Source organism: Mesitornis unicolor, unplaced genomic scaffold, assembly GCF_000695765.1.
Source record: "Mesitornis unicolor isolate BGI_N332 unplaced genomic scaffold, ASM69576v1 scaffold46771, whole genome shotgun sequence".
Taxonomy (NCBI): Eukaryota; Metazoa; Chordata; class Aves; order Mesitornithiformes; family Mesitornithidae; genus Mesitornis; species Mesitornis unicolor.
In genome coordinates this window covers 45,410-56,044 of record NW_010162666.1, presented here as the reverse complement: position 1 = coordinate 56,044, position 10,635 = coordinate 45,410, and the positions used below count along the sequence as shown (strand labels likewise).

At 46.5% G+C, this 10,635-nt stretch overlaps 1 protein-coding gene across 1 annotated transcript in view; it reads left to right on the top strand.

Annotated features, from left to right (window-relative positions):
- Positions 1–2,132: 2,132 nt before the first annotated feature.
- The window catches only part of AFAP1L2 (actin filament associated protein 1-like 2), a gene marked incomplete at its 5' end in the record, with an annotated part of 26,902 nt that continues 18,399 nt past the window's right edge, over positions 2,133–10,635 (top strand). Inside the window, 5 exons of the mRNA XM_010193692.1 lie at positions 2,133–2,160; positions 3,478–3,606; positions 4,126–4,203; positions 8,712–8,803; positions 10,511–10,513. Of these exons, the coding sequence (XP_010191994.1) occupies positions 2,133–2,160; positions 3,478–3,606; positions 4,126–4,203; positions 8,712–8,803; positions 10,511–10,513 (330 nt within the window). The remainder of the gene's footprint in view (positions 2,161–3,477; positions 3,607–4,125; positions 4,204–8,711; positions 8,804–10,510; positions 10,514–10,635) is intronic.

Below are 10,635 nucleotides of genomic sequence, written 5' to 3'. Positions count from 1 at the left end.
TCAGTAGAGGTATTCATAGTGGCCTCGGCTAAGTCTCTTAATACTTCTGGGGCAATCTCAACTTTAGAGGTTATCTCCTGTTTTCCATGAAGTAGGATGAATTTTTGAAAGTGCTGTGGAGGTATTTGTTTGAGATGGTGCCAGAAAGATTACTTCAGTCACATTGTACTTGGGGGTTCACGAAGAAATGCTATGACAGTTGAGAAGAGCAATGTAGCTGTGGAAGGAGGTTTCTCAAAAGTATCTCTGAGAATTGCACTGCCTTGTGACTCAAGCCTTTGTCCACTACTGACCTCTCATCCTGCTGCTTACAGCCGTTTGATTTTGCAACCACGGTCCTTGCATCTCTAACTATTACCTAGGCAGAGCAAGCCTAGCTACAGGAATTGTCTCTTGTGCCAGAAAGATTACTTCAGTCACATTGTACTTGGGGGTTCACGAAGAAATGCTATGACAGTTGAGAAGAGCAATGTAGCTGTGGAAGGAGGTTTCTCAAAAGTATCTCTGAGAATTGCACTGCCTTGTGACTCAAGCCTTTGTCCACTACTGACCTCTCATCCTGCTGCTTACAGCCGTTTGATTTTGCAACCACGGTCCTTGCATCTCTAACTATTGCCCTGCAGAGCAAGCCTAGCTACAGGAGTTGTCTCTTTATGTGCTCTGATTTCTAAACTGCTAAGATAATGAGAGCAAAACAGTGAAGATTGGAGGGAAAGCCATTTGTTTCAGGCTACTTTGGATAACCACCAACCTGATTTTGCCAGGAGCATCTTCAATACATCATCACCACAGCATGATAGATCTTTAGCTGAGTTCAAGCAGTGGTTTCTAGCGTTCAAAATCCTGAGTTGTTTGGGCTCTCAACTGGTTTTAGTCCAGTTCACCTGCTGGGACCTGCTGTGATTCTTGCTTGCACAGAGGATCTTACAGACCCAAATCATATGTATTCTTCTCACTTCTCATATTCATTGCTCTAATAAGTATTAGCTTGTTCTCCTTCTGATATGAGAGAATGAATGGTCACACTAATTTTAATGGCAGTTTATTTTTGCAGGTATCAGGTTTGGGTTGGTAATGTCCAGCTGAGATCAAAGAGATACTTGCATAGCAGCAGATGTTTTATATGCTGCTTCTGGCTGAAGAAGAGCAAAATGAATCTCTCTTGAGTCTGAACCCATTGAAGTCTGACAGAGTCTTTCCACTGACCTCTGTGTCCCCAGGATCACATCCTAAATGAGTTGCTTTGAGTCACTAGAAGTCTGAATTCTGCTTTGGTGGGCTGGAAAATGTCACCTACTGTATGGGCTGCGCTATTCATAAGCACTCAGCCCTGTGTGTGTGCTAGCTGTGGATGCCTGGGAGAAGAATGAAGTCATTTTGTGCAGTCGTGGGGGTGGAGGAGAGAATGGGAACGATACCCCCTTCCCTGCAAACGTGGTACTGTGACATCCACGCGGGCAGCTGTTGGGAGCTTCTGAAGCTTCAAATGAAGGTTAGGTATATTTTTGTGCTGTTTCTTCTGATATCATCCCTGATACTTAAACGTCCTGTCCACCAGGCCTGAGCAGCAGGAAGAGACCTCAATTTAAATATTCTGAAGTGGGCTACTGAAGCAGATGAGCAAGTACAGCAAGGCTGTGATTTACCCCAGGGGAGTTTCCTTAAACTTAGAAGAAGCAGGGTTCTTGAAGCTTGAGAGAACCTGGTTATGAGTGTGTTTGACGCCAACTGCTCACAATTCACTGCTTGGTGATATCAGTGACATCTAATATTGTTGTCAACAAATGCTACCTGTTTCCTTACAGTTCATGAAAAAGCTGTTGTTTCTTGAAGTGATTCTTGCTTTCTCTGGGCTTCAGTGGTTTATAGCTGGGCAAAACAGCAGCTAGCAAAAACATTGGAGTTAACACAGCATGAGACAGACATTTCCCATTCCCTACTGGTCCTAAATCAGACCAGAAGAGAATTAGTTCGGTGTAGAGGGGATAAAATGAAGTGTGAAGAGCTACCAGCTGGTAATCTCCTCTGGAGACATTATTGATTGATCTGGAGTCATTAGACTATTTTACAGTAAAGCCAGTGTAGATTAATACAGTTGGAGAGCAGCAGCATGTCTTTCAATTAATGACTAGCAACAGAAACCTTTACAGTGTAATTCATGCTTTATTTATCAATCTTCTAACATTTATTCACCCTAGGAAGGGTTGCCTGGTGGCTAAAGATGGGGGAGTAAGAAGATGATAGCTCTCTTCTGGTGTTACACAAATGTTCTTTGCGACCTTGGAGGTGGTAGCATTTAAACTAGATATTCTTCAGAGGCTTTGCCCTGTGAAACCAAAAGATTAACACTTCTCTAGTTCATTGATGTGTACTGTGACTCATGTGGGTACTATGGGCATGCACAGCATGGAGGTGCTGTAAGTAAAGGGAACAGAGCATTGCTGCAGTTAAATTATCCATATGCTCCTTAGCATCAGGGAGCGATGGAGCTGGGTAGCAGAGGAGCCTCCGAAGAGGAGGAACAGCCCTGGCTGGTTTTTCCATGTTTTTCCTGCATGCCGTGATTCTTGCGCTGTACTTCCTCTCTCCGCATCAAACTCTGTTATTTCCTCCCTGGAGCAGGCTCCTGCCACTGCTGCTAATTAGCTCATGATAAACTTCTACACGAACAAAGCAAGCAATGAAACGCCTCTTGCTTCAGTGTGAGCCCTGTCAGACAAGTAATCTGTCGGTGGCAGAGCTGAATAGCACCTCCTCAGAAGGAAAACAAACCGATCAGCTTGGCTGAGCCATCAGTGCTGGGGAGCAGTGTGTCTGAGGAGTTCATTTTGGGTGCGCAGGGGTGTCTTTGGTTGGCCAGGTGTTCCTGAGGCTGGCTGAGATGCTGCTCAACCTTGGATCTTCAGTTCCTTGTGATACAATGATCTCTGTGGTCAGCACCCAAGCGTGATGACTTGAGATGTTACTGAATTATGAATGTGATTTTGTGTGTGTGGTTTTTGGAAGAGACAAATGTTTTCAAAGCATTACAGACAGAAATAAGGAGGAGGCTTGGACAGAGGAAACAGAAAGCAGAATCTTTGGTAGATCGAAATCCAGATGAGATTTGAATGATGTTTGCAAGGACTGAAGATTCAAGTGTCAAGACCTCGGTAGCTGCTTTTGTGTGTAATGCACACAATTGTGAGCTGTAATGCTCAAAATCCCTCCAGACTTTTTACCCCTTGAGCACAAAGTCCTATAGGAAGAGGAATAGATATTTACTGATGTGTGAACAGACTAAGGGAAGTTCAAGCCTTTTGTGTTTTGGGACCCACTTTCTTTTCAAAACTAGAGGGAGAATTCAAGATGGAAAGCCAAATATTAATTATTCCTGGGCAGAAAAATGTAGCTGATCTTGGAATAGTCAGAATTAATGCATGTCCTGTTTTGAAATCTCACCCAAGTCTTTGCCAACACTTATCTCTGTTGTTGTAGCTCTCGAGCAGCTGCTCACCGAACTTGAAGACTTTCTGAGGATCCTGGACAAGGAGAACTTGAGCAGCACTGCTGTTGTGAAGAAGAGCTTCCTCTCTGACCTTCTGCGGGTCTACACCAAGTCCAGCGGTACGGGCAAGGCAAAACAAGGACAGGGCTTTTATCGGAACTGCTACAGGATCTCGAAGCAACATTTTCTTGGAGACTGGTGGGAAGGGGAGACAAGAAAATTAGGAGAAAATTAAACAGAGATTGTTTTTGCAGTGACCTCTAATTGTTTATGTAAAATTACTGTAGTTATGTGTCCAACTTTACAAGCAAAGGATTCCCAAGATTCCTGATACTTTCTGTTTTCCTTATTAAACCTAAAGTTTATTTAATCCACTTTGTAAGATACACAGGATGTACTGTTTGGCCAAGTTAATGTCTAAGTAGAAATTTTAACTTATGGAATTTCCTGGCTATAAAGCATTTAATTTTTCTGCTTTTTATTATTGTTTGGGGTTTTTTTCTGCACGTTGTCTCAACCAACATGCTCTCCCATAAATGTACTTAGCAGAGACACTTTTTACATCTGTCTTTGTGGAAAAACTCAGCAACGTGAAAGCATTGGGTGTGTAAAGAGTTCATTTCTCCCTTTGGTTGCAGGTGGCGATGAGGAATATATTTATATGAACAAAGTGACCATCCATAAACAGCAAGGTGACCAGGAGAAACAAGACAAAGGTAGGGAGCTGAAGATTAATGGTTGCCTCTTATCTAAGGGAGTGATGAAGGCACACATGGTTACAGCCTTGCTTTAGTGGTGAAGGCCCCTCTGGCAGCTCTGAGGGCAGTTAATGGTGTGGAGGGACTGCCATTTTTATTACATACCTTTGGAAATCATTGTCATTGCCAGCCCTGTGAAGTTATTCCTGGAAGTAGCACTTTGGAGGGCGTTATTTTAGGATAAAAACGTTGCCTTCTAAGGCTTGTAGCTCTAGTGCCTGAAATATTTAAAGAAGCCCTCATGTTTCCTTTGGCCAGGAAACAAGTCGTTCCAGCTCTTTGAGACCCTGAAAGCATGTGTCGTCTTTAGCGCATTGCTCTGTGCTAGCCCAGAGGGTCTGCGTCGTCACAGCCCAGTGAGGCGAGTTCCTGGGTGCAGGCTGCACCCTCACCATCTGCGCGGGCACAGCACCTTCATCTCCCGGGGAATGCAAGAGTTCTGCAATGCACGAGCCAAGACATTAAACCTGGATGAAATACTCATTTCCAGTTCAGGTTTTTCAGATTTTCAATTTGTAACACTGCAAAGAACATAATTCTCTAAAAATGTCCTTGCTCTTTGAAGTTCATCACAAAGGCTGTTTTTAGTAATTGCATAAAGAGAGATTATTACTGACACATCTCCTTAAAGCACACATAGAGGCCATAAGCTGACCCTATCCCAAATTTTCCAGAGACAAGAGGACACATCACTGCAGCCTGCTTTTGCTGTGCCGATCCTGCAATAGTTGGGATAGTTCCAGTTCCAGAGCAACTTGTTTCGGTTTGATTGTTTTGTGATGGGGTTTTTTGTTTGTTTGCTTTGTTTTGTTTTTTGAACTACCTGCAGCTGAATTTAGGTTAACTTCAAATACCCCTGAAGACAGGATGTCCTCCCAGATTACGTATGCAACCCCAATGTGATCACCAGACAGGACCCTCTGGGTGATGCTGTGATGCTCTGTAACAGGATTGCACAGCCTCCCGGTAGCTCCTGGTGTCTGAGCAGCAACAGAAACATCTCTTTATATAAGTTCTTATTTGGGTGGATAAAGCAAGGCTTGCACTGCTCCACCAAACTGAAACGCAGGGGCAAATTTCAGACAATTTATTTTTAGAGTTGGTGCTTTTATTTCAGGTTTTTTCCTTTCGAGGCCATGACCCTACCCACTCAGTTGCTCCCTGTGGGACCTGGTTCTCCTCTCTTTTGCTGTTTTCAACAACCTCCCTATTCCAAGTAAAATTCTGAGTTATTTGGAAATGCTGAAGTCAGTGAGACACATGGATGGGATCTCAGCCATAGCTGCAGCTGAGTGTGCAGCCCTGATCTTGCCTCTGTAACTGCATGGAGGCATCTGTGCCTGCCTGGTGAGCAGTGAGACCTGCAGGTTAAGGTTCAGCAGATGGAGGGAGCTACAGTACCCACTGATGCTAGGGGGTGTGATATGGATCCCCCAGTAATTACGTAGCTCCCTTTACCCCTTTTATTTACTGCAGCTCTGTCCACTTCATTTCACCAAAATCCTTTGATGGGATGTGGTGACCACACTTTTGTGGCTGTGGTCAATGGGACCTCTCACACCTTGCAGAGTTTCTTCACCACTGTAGCTATCCTTATATATGCTCTAGCAGCACAGGGTGAAATGCTTTCTGAAGTGATAATATATCAGCTCCAGAAGTACCCTTCCAAACCTTAAAGCAGGCTATTTCTGCAAAAGCCATATTTCACTCACTACTTCCAATTCCATCAGTAAGGTTTTAAGCTGCTTTTGAGATGCCTTTTTATGGCACAGTAATTGAATTCACTGCAGTGAGTGATGAAGACACCATCATTTACTTGAGCTCATTTACTTGAGAAATGCAGCAAGTCTCTGCCCTGCAAGTTCACAGGGCTCTTCAGTGAGCCAAATGCCATCTCCTTGTGGGAGTCAGCACAGGGGGATGGAGGTGCAGGAGTCTGGGAGGTGGGATTGATGCACAGTGGTGCACACTGCAGTCCTCTTAGCCCAGATACCAGGAGGGATTCACTTCTACAAAGAACAGAGAGCACAGATAAATAACAGTTTGTACAGCTGTGAATTTTAGCAGGCTTTTTGCCTCATTTTTCTTCTTCCACTCCTCTAAATTCTCTCCAAATTCCAGGTTTTAGAGAGACATCTGTATCAGAAGACACATACAAAGTGTTAGTCCTTACCTAGGAAAAAAATACTCCTTCCCTCCCACCCCAATAAGGAAATAGTCTGTGTTTTGTGGTGCTGATATGTGTAGCAGAAGGAAGGGGTATGTACAGCACGTGCTGTGTGGACTCTCCATCCAGAAAGCATGCGTTAGGTGCTTGTCTCCGTATGCTGGGCACAGCAATAGCTGCCCTCTGCAACCTCAGAACAGAAAACCCCATAACATGTCCCAGGGGTTTGTCAGGATGAAGGTTAAAAGGGTGGTTCTTCCTGCACAGAGCCTTAAAATCAAAGCTCCATCGCATCCTGCTCTGCTCCTCAGCTGGAGTACATGGTCATGTGTCCATGGAGGTGGGCAGGCTTCCAGCAGGGTGAGGACCGAGGCTCTGTCCCGTGCTCCAGGGTTGGTGGGAGGAGGAGGAACTGCTGGTACAGAAATCAAACAGCATTTTCCTGGCACTGTGAGTTCAGTGGGATGATTGCTAGGTTTGACAGAGAGTGGAGAACAGATGGCCACCACTTGTGAAGGGGGCTTGGCAGTAGGTTTTGCTGCTGCAATGATTTCTTTTCTGTGGAGCTGAGCATGGGAGGTCCTGCCTGATGCAGGAGGATGCACGTTGGCCTGTCTGTTTCTCTGCTAAAAAGGCCTCTAAAAGGTTCCCTGTGGAGACAACTGTGAACGCAGAGATAGTCCTGTCTTGAGGAGTTAGCCCACTGGGGCTTTAGGAAATCTCAGCCTTGTTTCTGGTGTTTCCAAAAGTAGCAATGGCCTCAGAAGCTGCTGTTGATGGAAGGTGTCTGCCCTGAGAGCACCATCTCCTTTCTCCTTTATAGAAAAGGCCAGCCTCCAACAGCAGCCTGTAGATATGACTCTGGTGGTATAATCATGGGGTATTTTGGTAGGTGGATCTTCCCCTGGTCAGTCTGTGTCATGGGCTCACCTGCTTTACTTTGGCCTTTAAAAGACATCCAGCAGCTCTACTTGCGGGATGCAAAAGGCTACTTCAAATTGGTGTCTATTGATTCATGGGTCTCTGCGTCCTCCTGAAGGCAGCCAGCACTGATGACCAGGAAATCTGCATCACAGGGAGCAATTTCTCACAAGAGATGTGTTTAGGGCTCTTGCGCCATCAGGCCAAGAGCTGGTTGCAGCCTGGCAGGACAGAGCTGTCATCGTGGCTTCCGAGCCCCAGACGTGAACAAAGTAATGTGGTTTCCAGCATCTATTTTTAAAGCCCAGAAATATGCAGCGCAGTTCCTGCCCACATCTTCTGACCACTGCTGGACATAGCACAATGCCTGGTGGTTTCTGTGTGTGCCCAAGGAGCGTGGCTGGAGCATCAGCAGGTGACCAAGGGAGCTAGAGCGTCAACTTGCTGCAGATTTGGGACCCAATTTCCTTTTAATTTGCTGGACTTGCAGTATCTGAGTACCTTAGCCTCATTTCTCTCGAAGTATTTGGCAAGAGATGCTCTGTAAAAGGGGACTTCCCCTCTGCACAGTATAATGCCTTCAAAGTATTTCATTTTTCAGGCATTTGGTGCATTGCTCCCACTTGTTCCTGAGCGTTGCTGCATTGTGCTGTCTTTAGAGATCGTGGGATTTGGGCACTTGTTTAAGGCCACCCAGAAGTTGTGTGCTGGGGCAAGAGAGACTGAACACAAGTTTTCTGAGCCTTCAACATACCCTCCAGCTACTGAATCACTCCGCATTCAGCTGCTTGGAAAATCTGGCTTTCCAGAGACAGACGCGAATTGCCCAGAGCAGTTCCGCTGCCATATGCCCTTTTGCAGCCTGGGCTGCTTCAAGAGAAACTATTCTTTTGGTAGTGATTAAATCACTGTTCCTGTCTGGCTTTAATAAGCCATAGTGCAGCCCAGCTAGGCAGCAACCTTTGCAGCTGGCCCTGGGAGCACAGTGGTATTAGCTCCAGTTTTCTGGAAAACCCTGACCTGTCTGCTCTCAGCAGCAGGGATCAGAGGTAGCAAGGACTAAAGTGCTATCGATTTCCAAATACTGTGTAGTGTCTGCCCCTGCTGCTTCTCAAGACCCTTTAAACTTTTAGCAAGAGGTCTGGGCTTCACAGTTTTTACTCCAGAAGGAAAAATATGCTCTAAAACCAGAGGCCAGTTCTTTTGCTGGGTCTCCAAGTGCCACATTCCTGGGCATGGCCTGAAATGACATGGTGACCCTGCGGCGCTGCCTGTAATTGTCACTCCGCTTCCTACCGAAATAGCACCTCGCTGTTCCTGTGCATTTCTGCTGGGAAGTGCCACATCCCATCGATATAATTGTGTTTCTGGCTTGCAGCACCGGATCGGAGAAACTCTTTGACCAATGGAGACTCAGGACTGCATTCATCCCCTCCTCAGAAAAGCCTGCCGGACCTCCCCCCTCCAAAGGTATGTTTGGAAAATCCTTTGCTAAAATTTGAAATCCTTTGAAAATCCACTGCCTAGCCCTCAGCCTGGGGATCAGAGCCCCTGAAGGCTTCACTTTTGTTATGCACTGTGCAGCAAGGCTAAATGGAGAGACCTCTGCCTGTGTATGTTAGTGAGGCAAATAGTCCTGGTGGGTTTTATTTGAAAAACAAACAAACAAAACAAAACAGTGTTTAACTAGGGGCTCCCTATTGTATGAGTTTCCAGCTATACTTCCTCTTTAGCTGCAGGGCAGTGGGGCAATCCCTGTGCAGTGCCAGGATCAACCTTGTCCGCAGAGCTTTGCACAGTTTGGCCATTAGCAGAGATCAGGTTTGCTCCCAGTGGAAGCGCCTGGTGGTGTCTGTGCATTGGGTGACCACGCCGGGCATTACACCGGTTGTACAGCCCTTTGGACCTGTGAGGAGGAATTGCCAGCACTGTAGACTTCCCTGCAGGGCAGCTATAAATCTGGTCAGGGTCCAGTTATAAATCTAACCAGAGTCCAGTTCAACATCATCAGCTTTCAGTGGGATTTTGTCTCCATACCAGCACGCCAGCCCAGCTGTCCTCAAGAGACATGGGTCATTCTTGGGACCCCGGATGTTGCTGTTCCACAGTTGATGTGATGTGGGAATCACTGTAGCTGGGATTTCGGGATGTGAAAGGAAAGGAGGGCAGGGAGTGTGCATGGGGAGGGGGGGGCATGGAGAAGAACAGAGTGGTGCATCCTTCAACCCTGGAGGAGACTCTGCTCCTTTCCCAGGAGAGAGGACAGGGGGGGTGAAGCCCTAGGACTTCTGCCCAGAAGGGGCTGTTTGGCTCAGCTGGAGTTAGCTGGAGGAGCTGGGAAAGCAAGGGGGTAGGTTGGCTGCCTGCTGGGAGCTGCTTTCAGAGCCTCAGAGGGCTCTGCCCACGCAGTCTGGGGATGCTGTGCTAGAGCTGGAGTTGCCTGAGAGCAGCGACCGGCGCAGGAATTTCTGTTTGGGTTTGGGTTTCTCAAAGCCAGAGAGGGTGGAGGATGTGGCAGGGAGGTGGGCAGGAGGACAGCTTACCAATTCAGCTGTTCTACCTTGGATAAAGCAATCAAGTGCCTCCTCACTATGAGCATCTGAGTCTCAGTGAGCTGTTGGTAGCAAAGATATCTGAGTATGCTTCAAGGAGTAGAGCTGGGAGGAGCTTTAATGTGGTCCCAGTTAGTGTGTGGAAATGTCTGCTGTGGGGAAATGAATTTCCCCTGTCTGTGTTTGCTGCTCCTGGTGCAGGCAGAAGCCATGGCCACCTGGGTGGTAGAATAGAGAGCACAACTCCTTACACAGAAATTGAGAGGTTAGGAGAGGACCTCAGAATATATCTCTTTTAGCTCTGTGGAGTTTTCTGTGGTTTGGTGATGTTAAAGCACCCTGTGCTGTTGTTCCACACTTGCCTGTTGAGGTACAGAAGAAATTTGGTGATAAACTCTGCACAGCAGATTGGCCTTGGTATTCGCTGACACCAACAGTCAATGGGCAACCTAACAGGGATTGCCCAGCTGGATCCCACTAATTTCTTTGGACTTGTCCCAAAGCAGTCTTTATTACAATGAGTCCTGTAGGCTGTGGCTCGGACATCAGTGACCTTTCCTCTGCACTGCCGCCTTCCGCCACCATCCACTGGGAAAGTCATGCGGTGCGGACGTGGATGCCCAAGATGGTTTTATTTGCATGTGCTGTTGTGCCGTAATGCAACAGGCAAATGTTCTGCAGGGGTCAGCCTCGGTTAGATAACACTGTATATACTCTTTGACTTACGCTAGAGACAAAACAACTCCATGT